This window comes from Prionailurus viverrinus, chromosome F1 (assembly GCF_022837055.1).
Source record: "Prionailurus viverrinus isolate Anna chromosome F1, UM_Priviv_1.0, whole genome shotgun sequence".
Lineage (NCBI taxonomy): Eukaryota > Metazoa > Chordata > Mammalia > Carnivora > Felidae > Prionailurus > Prionailurus viverrinus.
In genome coordinates, this window is record NC_062577.1 from 55469501 (window position 1) to 55484155 (window position 14655).

Below are 14655 nucleotides of genomic sequence, written 5' to 3' on the forward strand. Positions count from 1 at the left end.
ACCGGAGACAAGCCCTGTCCTTCTCGACAACTCTCTTTCAAAAGAAAGGCTCTCAGGTCCCTGAGAAAGACATTTCTGAGTTGCAGAAGATACATGCACATCTCAGAGGGACAGAGGAAGGATTCACACTTGTGAGCCCTTCTGAGCGAATGTTCTAGGACCTGGAGGTCAGGGGTGTGTCCTCAGCTGTGGGCCGGAACAAGCAGTGAAGCGTCCTTGCAGCAGGGAGCTCTGTCTCGGGCAGGCATTTTATTGGAGGTGGGGGGCCGGGGTCACCCCGGGGACCGGGCCTCACCCTGCCAGAGGCCACGCTGGCCTTGGGTCCGCTGTGGGTGCAGAGGTTTCCGGGGAGCGGGTGGGGGGAGGGCCCAAGTCCCGCAGTCCCCGGAGGGATCCGCCAGAGCAAGTAGTTGCTTAACGTTTCACAGCCTCGCGCTCCTCCGCCGGCGGTTTTGCTTCCCGGGTTCAGTTGGGAGCGCGCGACCCGGCCGCCGAGGGGCGCGCGCGAAAAGGGGCGTGGAGAGCGCGGGGGCTGCCCGAGGGGTGGTCCTGCGCGGGGACGGTCGCGGCGCAGGCAGGGGGCGCGCGCAGCCCGGGGAGAGCTGCGGCCTCACGTCCGGTTACCGCGCGGCCGCCTGCCACCTGGGCGCGTGCTGCAGGGACTAGAGGGCCGGCGACCCGGCGACCGCGGCTCGTCCCGCGCGCCCCGAACCTCCCGCGACCCCGCGCCCCCCCCCCCCTCCGCCCGCGCCCGTTCCCGCTCCGCCATGGGCGCCGCCGGCTCGTCGGCCCTGGGCCGCCTCGGCCTCCCCGCGTCGCGCCTCCCCGCGCAGCCCCGGCCCGGCTGGCTCGCGGTGACCGCGCTGGGACTGGCCGCCGTGGCGCTGGGGACCGTCGCCTGGCGCCGCGCGCGGTCCAGGCGGCGCCGGCGGCTGCAGCAGGTGGGCACGGTGGCGCAGCTCTGGATCTACCCGGTCAAGTCCTGCAAGGGGGTGGCGGTGAGCGCGGCGGAGTGCACGGCCCTGGGGCTGCGCTGCGGCCACCTGCGGGACAGGTAGGGCCGAGCCGGGCCGAACGGGGCCGGGGCTGCGCGGTACCTCCCGGGGATCGGGTGGGGGCCCGCTCGCGGGAGGGAGAGTAGAGGTTTGCCTCCGGCGTTTCCTGGGCTGCCTGTTGGACGCCTTGCCTTTGATCCTTTACCTGGGAAGGTCAGTTCCTGTCTTGTTCAGATTTGGAAAGGTAGGTAGGTAGGTAGGGGCAAACCCCTGCCCCTCTCTAGATGAGAGGTTCCTCCTTTGTAGAAGGAGGGGGCTGACCCGGTCGTCTCCCAAGTCTCTTGCTAGTTCTGAACTTTCTGATTCTATCTTAGGTCTGTAGCTCAGTGGTAGAAAATAAAATGCTATGAGCACTCGTGGGCGGACCGCAGCAACGCTGAAACCAAGTCTTGTTCAAGGACACTTGAACTTTGGGCTTGCTGGAGTTTGTTCCTCACACGTCTCTAGTCCTGGGGAAGGTGCCTAGGAGACCCAGGAGGTGGGGAGACTTGACCCGCTTTCATAAGTAATGAGCAGAGTGAAGTTTTGTGTTGGGGAGATGGCGTATGGGGGGCTGCAAACGTAATATTTGCCATTAAGGGAAGAGTGTGTCCCCTCTCTCCAGAGGCAGAGTGGTCCTCAAGGAAGAACTTTGGGTAAAGTTTCCACCCACATAAGGCCTGGCGCATAGAAATTTCATCTCTCCTCTCTCAGAAAAGAAAAAGGTATCCTGTCGTTTAACTCATCCCAAAGGTGAGGCTACAGAAACATACTCGGTGACACAGAATTATGCAGGATATCTGGAAGGCTCGCTCGATATGGTGAAGGATGCTAAACTCTAGAAAGAGTGAACAAGGAAGAACAGAATCCCCGTCTTTTGTTCGTTTCAGTTAAGATGCCTTCCTATCTGGGATGGTTTTGCTGTGGTCCTCTCTGTATAGGGAGGAGGAGGTTTGCGAGGTGATTGTTCAAGGAATCTTCTAGCAGCGGCCGTCTGCTGCCCTGAGGTCCCTCTACGACACATGGATTCACTCTTCTCCGAAGACAGCTGTCTTTAACAAATGTGGACGCTCACAGCTTTGAAAAACTCCACACCCTGCCCTAGAGAAATATCGTGTATGCCGACCGTGTAACTCTTGGGGAGTTTCTGTCCACCTCCTTCCGGATTTCTAATCCTGGAGAGATTTTTAAAACTTTAATGTCCTGGGAGTCCCATCCCAGACCTATGGGATCAGAATCACCAAGAGTGAAGCCGTCTCAAGTCGTGTCTAGATCTCCCCGGGGGAATCTGATTCTGTGTTGAGAGGGTGGTGTCTGGGGGCCAGTAAGGAGAAGAGCTTGGTCGCAGCTTGTTCAAGCGTGACCGATTAGAAAAGCCTTCTTACTGCTGGGAAGACCACTTCACTTTAGTGATACTGGACACACTCCAAAAACATCGAGGAGCGAATTCTCATGATGCACATCCAGAAAAAGTGGCTGTGCTACTTCCTTCCCCGCTTGAAGGACCAAAGTGATTTCTCAAGAGGGATTTCCGGTTCCTATCCGTGTCTCTTTTGATCGTCTAACGGCTGTTGTCCCACTTCTGGTTGTCACTGCTTTGCTGTGATTATTGCACTTTCAAAACAACCCCTTTCTTCCGTAAATGAAAAACAACAACAACAACAACAACTTTGTTTTGAACAACAAATGCGTGGGGTTGGGTGCGGTGGTGGGGTGTGGAGACTGGGATGAGACAGGGCAAGGCAGGGGAACATTGACTCAGTGCATCGGATGCCTCAGACCCCGAGCTGAATCCTGTCACGTAGATGATCTTATGCAAGCCTCATCACAGTCTTGTGGGCTAGATATTATCTCCACTCTGCAAAACAAAGAAAGAAACAAAAAACACAGTATCAGAAAGGATGAGCGTCTCACCCAAGATCACGAAACAGTTATGTGCTGGAGGGATTTGAACTCAGAGCTCTGTGGGTGCAGCAATCATGCGCTTTTTTCTGAAGGCAGTGTGATTTAAAAAAGCAAAGGTTGTACTGAGCCTCAGGAGACCCGAGCCCAGTTGTCTAACCTCCCTGCACCTCATTTTTGTTTTTCATTCACAAAAGAGAGGGGTTGGACTTGACGGTCTCAAAGAGGCTATTTAATGTAGGTTTCATTTATTGAAGGATAATCAAAAGCAAGCTGGAAAGAACTCTGCTAAGTGACCGCTGTTCTCTCAACCTAAGACTTTCATAACGAAACTACTACTAGCCTTTAACGCAGGAAAAGACCTCTCGTATTTAATTCCATTTTGAACCTGTGTCTTTGGAACCCTTCTGAGAAGCTGGGTGGGTTCTTCCTCTCTAAAGGGCTCTGTGTCTCCGATTTCTAGAACTGTTTTGTTCAGAGCTCTGAACAGATCTGTGAATGTTTGGCTTGGGCACCCTGAACTTTGAGCCGGTTTAGAGGCCGCCTAGCAGAATGCTGGCCTTGCCTGATTGGCACAGACAGGGGGAGGGTTGGCTGCCCTCCTTGACCTTGTAAATCCGGCTCTCCTTAGTGGGCATATATGACTCAGTCTTTTGTGCATCTGCCGTACCCCTGCTGAAGCCAGCCCTGTATGTTTTGTGCACAGACTGTGATCTCCTAGAGAAATGAGATTTCTAATTTATTATCCTGAGTGTCATTTCCTCCTGACTTTACCCTCCTGCTGTCACCCGGTCCCTGCCCCCCCCCCCCCCCCCCCCCGCTGCTTTTTTCAGGCTCAGGCACTTCCACTTCCCAGGCCAATTTCTAAGTTTAGAAATAAGGTTTTCCAGCTGTCCTGGGCTCTGCTCTCCCACCTCTGTGGCTGTTCAGGGCACCACTGGGTTTTTTTTTTTTTTTGGAGAATATGAGCTCCAGCCTCTGCATTGATTCTTACACCACACACCCATGCTTTATGCGTAAAGGAAGGTGTTCATTTTGGGACAACTTGGTCATGAAGAATCTACAATCCAGACTTAACATTCTTTCAGATCTGGCAGAACAGAGATGATTGTTCATTCACCGGGCATCGTTTGTGTGCAAGAGATGACAAATGGCATTACCCCAGTGGACAGGGTAATGAGGGTGGTCATGGTATGTTACAGGCAGCAGCGTTTTGTCTTGGGTCGGTGTCTCTGTCCCGTCCCGGTGTTAGACTTCCTGCAAGCCGCCACTTGCCTTTCCGGTTGCAGCAGGTGGCGTAAAATGTCCAGCGCCACCCCCCCCCCCCCCCCCCCCCCCCGCTCTTCTCATTGTGAACACCCAGGGGTGACCTCCTGTGCTGCAATACCACCGGCTGGAGCGCAGGGCGGCGCCTGTGAGCCCGCGGGAAGGGCTAAAGTGGAGGTGGATGGGGAAGGGGGGGCGGGATGAGAAAACTCAGCCCAGCGAGGGACTCGCTGTCAGAAATAACCTGCAGACACCTGTTGGGACATGGGTCTGGCTTGTGTGCAGATCTCAGAGGGAGTCTTGTTTGGTGCTAAGACTTGTGGCCAGTTCGGAGTGCCGGCGGTGGTGGGGTTGACCAGAGCAGGGTCACCCGGAACTCCGCACCCACGGATGAGGCTGGAAATAGGAACAGGGCCCAGCCCGGGGGGGAATGGAGCTGTAACGGAGGAGCAGGGATTCCCTTGGCCACAGAACCCCATAGGTGAGTAGGCCAGACAACCCTGGGAACCTTCTTTACCTAGAAGGAAGGAGGCGGCTTCTCAGAGGGACGGAGCCTGCTACTGCCCAGCGTCACCAGCTCCGGGATGGGAATGGCCGAGACAGTTCCTAAGATGCCTTTGCACGGTCCTACCTCCCCTGCCATACCTGGACACCAACACGCATGCTGGTTAACAGGGCACAGGTGCCAGCGAGGGGGAAAGGGACACCACTAGGGTCCGGTGAGGGCAGGGACTGAGCTGTCTGCACCCTGAGATCAGACATCCTCATCAGGTTCTTGCAGGCGTTCCCACTTGGTTCCAGTCATATTTGGAAATGTCTCTCTTAGAGGAGCTGCCCCTCATTCTGGAAGGCTCTGTCCTTTTTGTCCTACTCACGTTTGGAAAGCCCCAGCTTTCAGCTGCTGCTTGTACACCAATGCCCGCAGAGTTCCTCACCCGCTGCACTTGTGTTCTGTCTAAAATGGGTATTGAGGGGCGTCTGGATGGCTCAGTCAGGTAAGCATCTGACTTTGGCTCAGGTCATGATCTCGCAGTTTGTGGGTTGGGGCCCCACATCAGGCTCTGTGCTGACAGCTCAGAGCCTGGAGCCTGCTTTGCATTCTGTGTCTCCCTCTCTCTCTGCCCCTCCCCGGCTCACACTCTGTTTCTCTCTCTCTCAAAACAAGTAAACATTAAAAAATGTTGAAAAAAAAGGATATTGAAACTTACTCTCTAGAGGGCAGAACGCTTTTTAAATTTTTTTCTTTTCTTTTTTTTTAGTAATCAAAGAGTGTGTGTGGAATAACCCAAAACATGCACTGTGCTGGAGATCAAAGCGTAGGCGACCTCCCCGGACCAGCCTCCCTTCCCCTTTCCAGCTTACCCATCCCCCCCACCCCCACCCCAGATAGGATGCAGTGTGAAAACCGAGGCTGGAATAGCAGCTCTCTAGAGATGAGTCGAGTTCTGATCTAACTTGTGGTTTGTGAGAATTTTCATTCTCTGAATCAGAACATGCACACAAGGAAGAAAGGCTAATTGGGGGTCTCCTGACGACAGATCTGCGGGCCATGGGAAGTTAAACAGAGCGGAGGCCCGTTTGCATCCTTCAGAATCACGGACATAACAAGAATCTGTCTAGGGTTCTAGATGACTTGGGCCAGCAGTTTTGGCCCCATCTGGTTCCACAGTGAAAAGACCTAGAAGACATTTCGCTTCGACCAGGGGCTCGGAGGAGTGTTGAACAGACACAGGGAAGTTTCTGACCAAAGCAAAGCCCCAAACTGAGCACCATAATTACTTAAGCGGTGAAGGAAAGGTCCCTAAATCAGCCTTATTTTCTGGATTTTTGGAACTGGGGATTTTCTTTTCTTCAAAAAACAATTTTTTTTTAACGTTTTTAAATTTATTTTTGGGAGACAGAGACAGAGTGCCAGCAGGGGAGGGACAGAGAGAGAGGGAGACACAGAATCCGAAGCAGGCTCCAGGCACTGAGCTGTTCAGTACAGAGCCCGATGTGGGGCTCAAAGCCACAAACCATGAGATCATGGCCTGAGCCAAAAGGTGGACGCTTAACTGACTGAGTCACCCAGGTGCCCCTTTTTATTTATTTATTTTTTTGATGTTTATTTTTCGAAGAGAAAGAGAGACAATGTGAGTGCACAAGCAGGGGAGGGGCAGAAAGAGGGGACAGGGGATCTGAAGTGGGCTCCATGCTGACAATAGCTTCAGTGCAACAAGCCTGATGTGGGGTTCGAACTCATGAACCACGAGATCATGATCTGAGCCAAAGTTGGACTGAGCCACCAAAGTGCCCCAAGAACTGGGGATTTTCACGCATTGGCCACATGTTCTCTCCCAGGGCTGTTTCTTGTAAAGAAGCTCCTTTTGGGGGCACCATGTTTTGGACCCAAAGAATTTGGCCAGGTCTGGATAATTGTCTGGGAAAAGATGGTTAGATCCTGAGTGCGGGCAGGGGGAGGGTTTTGGTGAAATAGAAAGCTAGACAGAAACCACTGAGAAGGGGGAAGAGGCTTTTCTGAGTGTGTTCTCGTCTGTTCCTTGGCAGGTTTTGGCTGGTGATTAAGGAAGATGGGCACATGGTCACCGCCCGGCAGGAGCCTCGCCTGGTGCTGGTGTCCATCACCTATGAGGGCGACCGCCTGATCCTCAGGGCTCCGGGCATGGACCAGCTGGTTTTGCCGGGCAAGCTGCCTTCTTCAAACAAGCTGCATGATTGCAGGTGCGCTGCCTGGGGCCCCTGGGGACCTGCAGCGGACTTGATTTTCCTGTGGGCTTCTCCCTGCACCCTGTCTTGTTACAGTGTCTATAGTAGCTGATGAGTTTGGTCAAGGAAATATTTTTAAAAAATGTTTGGTTATTTTGATAGCAAGAGAAAGAGAGAGAGGGATGGGGGAGGATTCCAAGCAAGTTCCATGCTATCAGCATGGAGCCCGACTCGGGGCTCAATCCCATGAGCCCTGAGATCATGACTGAGCCGAAATCAAGAGTCTAATGCTTAACCAACTAAGCCACCCAGGCAGGTGCCCCGGTAAAGGAAATATTTAAGAGGTTTTTCCTGGGCTGGGATCAATCCCGTGGTCAAGTGCACGTGGATGAGGCAGAGAGCTGTTTCCAGGGTCCCTGGGATTTGTCTTAATCAGGTATGCTAAGGAGTGCAGATGTGGAAATGACCGTGATGTGTAAGGACATACAGATTCCTGGAAACAGGAGGCTTGGCATGTCATAGAGGGCCACATAGAGGGACCCCAGGGTTGGTCAGGAGGTGGGGGCTGAGGTAGGGTGGGAGGTCAGGGGGACCTCGAGCAAGAGCCTTTATTGTGGTTTCCACAGGAGGTACCGGGCACGGCAGGATAAACAGCTTTAGGATTGGCTAGTTTGAGTAATTCCAGTGGGCTCTGGGGCATAGAGGTCCTGTCCCTGTTTGTCTGGTACCTGGCCCTGAGTATTCAGGCAGGGTGACAGTGGCCTGGAACGTAAAAGCAGACAGGCGAGGAGGCTGGGATGGGGGCTCTGGATAGGTTGTCATGCACACGAAAGGTGCCCTTGCAGGTGGGTCATTTACTACCTGTAGGAACTGACCAGACTTGGGAAGGACCGTTCCTTCCACATCGGCGAGATCCCAGATGTCAAAGCATCAAAAAGACAGGAAATACGAAAGCATGATTGACACATATGGGGGGGGGGGTGGACACAGGGCCAGTCTTTAGAGTTTGTCTCTGTTTATTCAAGTCGGAGGGGCTTCGCTTCAGCAGTGGCAGCCCGCCCCCAGCCAGGCAGACGAGGCGGTGAGTGGAGACTATACCAGCCGAATCTCAGGGTTGGGTGAGAGGAGTGCAGGAGCTTCTCGAGGTGATGTTGCAGCCTCTCAGGTCTGGGATTGAGACTGAGGCACCTGTTGCACCAGTCAGATGTGGGAGATTCCCACCTCTGGCCTCCTAGACACGTCTCCAGCCCTGGGCTTCCTTCCAGTCCGTAAGACCCCTGCAGGGCTGTCAAATGCCACGGCTCATGGGGGTCTTGTCTGGTGCTGCCCGAAAGTCCTAGAGGCTAGGGCACTTGTCATTTTCAGCATGTGGAAATTGAGGTTGTCCATAGGTCCCCAAGGCTCAGAGGATGGCCACAGAGTGCTCCCTGTGCCCTGATTGTATATTTTTTCAAGCAAAGTGTCTGAGCTTAAAACTACCCTTTGGAGCGCCTGGGTGGCTCAGTCAGTGAAGCGTCCAGCTTCAGCTCAGGTCATGATCTCGCGGTCCATGGGTTCCAGCCCCGCATCGGGCTCTGTGCTGACAGCTCGGAGCCTGGAGCCCGCTTCGGATTCTGTGTCTCCCTCTCTCTCTGCCCCCCTCCTGTGTGTGCTCTGTCTCTCTCTCTCTCACAAAAATGAATAAACATTAAAAAAAAATTCAAGGGGCGCCTGGGTGGCGCAGTCGGTTAAGCGTCCGACTTCAGCCAGGTCACCATCTCGCGGTCCGTGAGTTCGAGCCCCACGTCAGGCTCTGGGCTGATGGCTCGGAGCCTGGAGCCTGTTTCCGATTCTGTGTCTCCCTCTCTCTCTGCCCCTCCCCCGTTCATGCTCTGTCTCTCTCTGTCCCAAAAAAATAAATAAACGTTGAAAAAAATTTTTTTTTTTAAATAAAAATAAAAAAATAAAAAAAAATTCAAAAGGATGATGGAACATTTTGTGTCAAATGTGGAAGAGCGTGGATTTTGCATAACATTCTGGAAGAATAGGAGAAGCCGAGGGGTTACCCCTCGAATGGCTGAGGGGTAGGTACCTCCTGCTGCAGGGATGGGGGAGAAGGGACCAGTGGAAGGGCAGCGTTTGGGAATGAGAAAGAGGTTTCGCTGTTAATATTCTCTTACCCACCGGCTGCTTTCTACTTTTCAAAGTGCCCACAGTAGGCTCACCTGGGGGACGGAAGCTGGGGGGCAGAAGCGTGTGCTCATCCACGGGTGTTGCTGTGAGGGGTTGAGGAATGTGCTGGATCCAGGAGCAGGTGCTCTGGGAACTGATGAACAGTGGGGTCGAGTCTGTTCCAAGTAATTTGTTGTTTGAGGAGACTTTTAGGGGCAAGGCTGAAGGCCAGGAGGGGACCTTGAGAAGGCTTTGGGACTGAATTAAGAATTAATCAGAGGTCAAGCAATGGCTCCCTGAAGAGGGGTTAGAGAGAGAGAGAGAAAAAAAAAAGAGCCCAGGAAACTTGAGAGCAGCATGGAGATTCGACAGGGGGCTGGAGAGGCGTATTTGAAAAGAAAGTGAGTCTAAGGGTCAGAGTGGGACTGGGGACATCGGAGAGCACAGGGCTTTTTAAAAAAAAATTTTTTTTTTAATGTTTATTTACTTTTGATAGAGACAGAGTGCGAGTTGGGTGGGGGATTGCAGAGAGAGAGGGAGACACAGAATCTGAAGCAGGTTCCAGGCTCTGAGCTGTCAGCACAGAGCCCGATGTGGGGCTCAAACCCACAAACCATGAGATCATGACTGAGCTGAAGTCAAATGCTCAACCAGCTGAGCCACCCAGGCACTCCAAGCATCCGACTCTTGATCTCAGCTCAGGTCTTGATCTCCAGGCCATGAGTTTGGGTCCCGTGTTGGGCTCTGTGCTGGGCTTGAAGCCTATTTGAAAACAAAAAGTAGGGTGCCTGGGTGGCTCAGTCAGTTAAGCATCTGACTCTTGATTTTGGCTCAGGTTGTGATCTCACAGTTCATGAGTTCGAGCCCCGTGTTGGGCTCTGTGCTGAGTGTGGAGCCTGCTTAAAATTCTCTCCCTCTCTCTCCCTCCCTACTCCCTGCCCCGCCACTTTTTCTCTAATCATGAGTATACTCTTTTTCTCTCTAAAACTGTCTCTGGCGGTCTAGTGGTTAAGATTTGGCACTCTTGTCTCTAAAAAAAAAATGTGGACTATTAAAGAAGACCTTAACCATATGTTTTTAAAATGGATGGGAGTGGGTGTCAAACCACCATGGCATTTGGATTCCATTGCATGCTTTCAGGGCATAATTTTATATATTTGTATATTAGTAGACATAATACACTTTCTAATAATTTTATTTTTATTTTTTTAAGTACTTATTTTGAGAAACAGCACAAGTAGGGGAGGGGTGGGGAGAGAGAGAGAGAGAGAGAGAGAGAGAGAGAGAGAGAGACAGAATCTCAAGCAGCGCACAGCTTGATGCGGGACTCGAACCCAAGAACCTCGAGACCATGACCTGAGCCAGAGTCAGATGCTTAACGGTTTGAGCCACTCAGGCGGCCCTGCAATAATTTTATTTTAAATGTCAATATTTATAACTCAATGGAACTTATATCTTCCACAACAAATTAAACTTACCATAAAAATAGTTTACATGTCCACTTGCAATTCTGTGAGGGGTGCGTAGCTTTTAAACATTTTTTTGTTAGTAGTGCTCAAGCAGAAAAAGCACTGTGTTATCTAATGGAATCTGTGCCTGCCTTGTGGGTAAGTACTGTATTATTATCTCCAGTTTACAACCGGAAACACAGCGTCAGGGGAGTTGAGTGCTTGGCGTGAAATCACAGAGTAGAGCACGGTGGCGTTTCAGGTGCTGCCAGACTCCAAGCTCAGGCTGCATCTGCCACACCAGAGTCCCTTCTGAGAGCATCCTGCATCCTTGCTACTCAAAGTGTGGTCCGTGGACCAGCAGCTTAGCCGCCCCGAAGCCTGTCAGGCATGCACAGGCTCAGGCTCCAGTCAGACATTCTGGATCAGCGTGTGCATTTTCACACGATCCCAGTGATGTGCAGGCATATTAGGCTTTGAGAAGCTCTTCCCTGGAGCACGTTCTGCAGATTCCCCTCCTGCTTCTGTTCAGCTTTGGCCGTTGGCCTGAAGACGTGCGGTCCAGCTGCTCTGTCTTTACAAATTTTTTTTGAATGTTTATGTATTTTTGAGAGAGATTGAGACCGAGCATGAGCGGGGGAGGGGCAGAGAGAGAGAGAGGGAGACACAGAATCCGAAGCGGGCTCCAGGCTCCGAGCCATCAGCCCAGAGCCCGACGCAGGGCTCGAACTCAAGAACCGTGAGATCGTGACTGGAGCCGAAGTCGGACACTCAACCGACTGAGCCACCCAGGTGCCCCCAAGCTGTTCTGTCTTTAGCGCTAATCTCTCAGGGTGTTGAGGCAGGAGAATAACTCTGGTGTTTTCTTGTGACCCTTCCAGGCTGTTTGGGATGGACATCAAGGGCAGGGACTGTGGCGACCAGGCAGCTAAGTGGTTCACCAGCTTCTTGAAAACAGAAGCTTTCAGGTTGGTTCAGTTTGAGGATCACATGAAGGGAAGGTCATCGAAGAAAATTTTCTCTACCCTTGTACCGAATTACCAGGTGAGCTTACAGAGAGCTGCCCTTGGCTTCTGCCAGTCACCCCTCTGTGTCAGGCTTCCTTCTTGGGATCCCAGTTAGGAGAGTGTAGTCATGGCCGAGGGGAGGAGGACGGAGGGTGCGTTCTGGGCAGGTGTTGGGGATGGAGAGGGAAGGCCCTCCAGGTGGAGCGTGGAGGATAGATTGCGGCAGGTACCATGGAGGGAGAAGCTAGGGGTGACCCCCAGGGAGGTGGAGGGCTCAGGAGAAAACAGGTTGGGAAGGTGAAGTGAGAGGTTCCTTTGGGACTGAACCAGGTTTCCTAAAATTACAGAAGCGGGCTTTCTCCCAGGGCTCCCTTGGCCATCAGTGTGGTGTGGTTATTTCGGGCACTGAAAGGATATCTTCTGAAGGAGGCCACCTCTGGGCCAGCCGTAGCCCAGAGGCCACAGCCTTTGATTTTGCAGTGAGAGAAGGTTTAAAATGCTAGCCGCTTGGGCAGCCCTCCCCTTCCTCCCTGAACTACAAGCTTTTTGAATGCTTTGCTCACTGCTGTTTCGCCACCTAGAACAGTGCTCGGTACAGAGCAGGTGCTTAATAAATGCACGTGGAGTGAATGGGTGCCGCCTGAAGAAATTATGGGGACAGTGTGGTGGATTGGCAGCCTGTTTTACAGCAGTGCTGTGGGAAGGGGGTCACTGCTGGGCGCTGGAGTGAGGAGCAGGGGGAGTCCTGGAAGGTGACGCAGCCCTGAGCCCTGGCTGTTGCCTTGTGTGTGTGTGAAGGGAGCCCCTGCGAGGCTCCGCGGCAGGAACCGGCCTGGCCCTGACTTTGGCTGTTTCCAAGACCACGGGATCTTCTCCCCTCATTGAACACCACTGTCCCTCTGCATTGTGCCCCCTGTACACACCACTTCCAGACTTTGCTTAGCTTTCTGTTGGGCTGAGTCATTTCACGGGCCAGTGAGGCCTGATGGTGCCATGTTCTTGGCTCAGGTGGCCTACCCAGACTGCAGCCCGATCATGCTCCTCTCGGAAGCCTCCCTGGTGGATCTGAATACCAGGCTGGAGAAGAAACTGAAAATGGACCAGTTCAGACCCAGCATTGTGGTGACAGGCTGCGATGCCTTTGAGGAGGTAAGAGGCTCATAGCTTCTGTGCATTAAGCTCTAACGTGCTGATCAAGACGCTAACAGAACTGCTGTTCCTTTTACCCGGCGCCAACTCAGACCCTCCATGGGGTCTCTTCTTCCCCGAGACTTACCTTAACCTTGTGGAGTTGTGTCCCTATTGCTGCCACCATCACCTTGCTGGCCTCAGGGGTTCGCTGCTCACCCTTTCATGCCTGAGCCCCAAAGTGAGCAATCAGATCTCCACATTGCATTAAGTCTGACATGAGGCTAGACTGTATCATTATAGCTCAGAGATCACTAAAAGGAAATGAAGATGAAGAGAACAGCCAGGAGTGCTCAAGGATTTGAGATTCCTGGAAGGCCCAGACCCCAGAGTGGAGGCCGAGAGGATACAGGAGATCTGCCTTGTGAACAGGGCCCTGGAGACATTGTATGCCATGGCCTGAGTTCTCTCCCAGAGGACCCACATCCTCTCCTGCATGGCTGATGGCAGAAATTTCCATCCTCTCCAGACACAGCCCCTTGTAGCCCTAAGGGGACAAGCACATCAGAGCCCAGCTGTCCTGCAGTCTGTATGGAAATACATAACTGGGTGTTGCTCTGTGCTAAGAAATGTTGGCAGTCCTATTAAACATTGGGGGTGGGCTAAGCTTTATGGACCCTGGAAGTAATGACAGCAGATCCATTTATTGGGTGTTTTCTGGGTACCAGGCACCGAACTAATGTATTACTTCATATCAATTACTCATTTGATCCCAACGACAACCCTGTGAGGTCTTTACTATTGTCTCCTTTCTATAAGGAAATTGAAGCTGGGAGGTATTACCTACTTGTTGGTCATGTAGTGGATGGTTCTGGCATTAGCACCTCAGACTTGTAACTCCAGTTTCTGAGGTGTAGGAGTCGTGGTTCCAATTTAGAAATCCCAAATAGCTGACTCTGAGGGGAGAGGCTCTCCATTCATTGCCCCCTTGGGTGGCCACATTTCCTTTTGTGTGAGTAAAATGTGCCCCTATTTGCTGATAAGTGTTGTCCTTTAGAATAAACCTTTGTATTGAGGGGCCCTTGGGTGGTTCAATCCGTTGATATCAGCTCAGGTCATGATCCCAGGGTTATGGGCTCCACGCTGAGCGTGGAGCCTGCTTAAGATTCTCTGTCTCCCTCTGCTTCTCTCCCTGGCTTGTGTTTGCTCTTTCTCTAGAAAAAAGAAAAAAAAAAGAATAAATCTTTGCATCCAGTGTAGTATAAATTCTTTCATACGTAGGCACTTTATTTGGTAATTTAAAAAATAGCAGTATATACAGAAGTTTTCTACTTGTTGATGTTATCCTGTCATATGTTATCTATTTCCTATAATTTCTCTTTACATTCATTAAAATGTTTTTCTTTTAAAGTTTATTTATTTTTTGAGAGAGAGAGAGGGCACAAGCAGGTGATGGGCAGAGAGAGGAGGAGAGAAAGAATCCCAAGCAGAATCCCAGACAGAATCCAAAGCAGGCTCCAGGCTCTGAGCAGACAGCACAGAGCCCTATGTGGGGCTTGAACTCATGAACTGTGAGACCATGACCTGAGCCAAGATCAAGAGTCAGATGCCTGGGGCATCTGTTGGTTAAGCATCTTACTTCAGCTCAGGTCATGATCTCATGGTTCATGGGTTTGAGCCCCGCGTCGGGCTCTGTGCTGACAGCTCAGAGCCTGGAGCCTGCTTCAGATTCTGTGTCTCCCTCTTTCTCTCTCTGCCCCTCCCCCACTTGTGCTCTCCCTTTCTCTCAAAAATAAATAAATAGACATTAAAAAAAAAAAAGTCAGATGCTCAACCAACTGAGCCATCCAGGTGTCCCCAAAATGTTTTTTTTCCCCAAATTGATAATCTGTAATGGGCCAGGCACTGTGGCTGGGAGCCCTGGATACAGAGGTGAAAAGATACAGATCCTACCCTTCAGAATTCCCTGATATGAGCAGAAGAGCCTCAAGGCAATGACAGCTTGGTGTGAGA

At 52.0% G+C, this 14655-nt stretch overlaps 1 protein-coding gene across 3 annotated transcripts in view; it reads left to right on the forward strand.

The window, feature by feature from the left end:
• Window positions 1-287: 287 nt before the first annotated feature.
• The window catches only part of MTARC2 (mitochondrial amidoxime reducing component 2), a 39052-nt gene continuing 24684 nt past the window's right edge, over window positions 288-14655 (forward strand). Inside the window, exons 1-4 of one of the 3 annotated variants that reach the window (XM_047841206.1) lie at window positions 288-1054; window positions 6750-6923; window positions 11389-11551; window positions 12523-12663. In XM_047841206.1, coding sequence (XP_047697162.1) covers window positions 768-1054; window positions 6750-6923; window positions 11389-11551; window positions 12523-12663 — 765 coding nt within the window. In that variant the 5' untranslated portion in view covers window positions 288-767. The remainder of the gene's footprint in view (window positions 1055-6749; window positions 6924-11388; window positions 11552-12522; window positions 12664-14655) is intronic. The other 2 variants (XR_007148310.1, XM_047841205.1) reach the window with 2 other exon arrangements.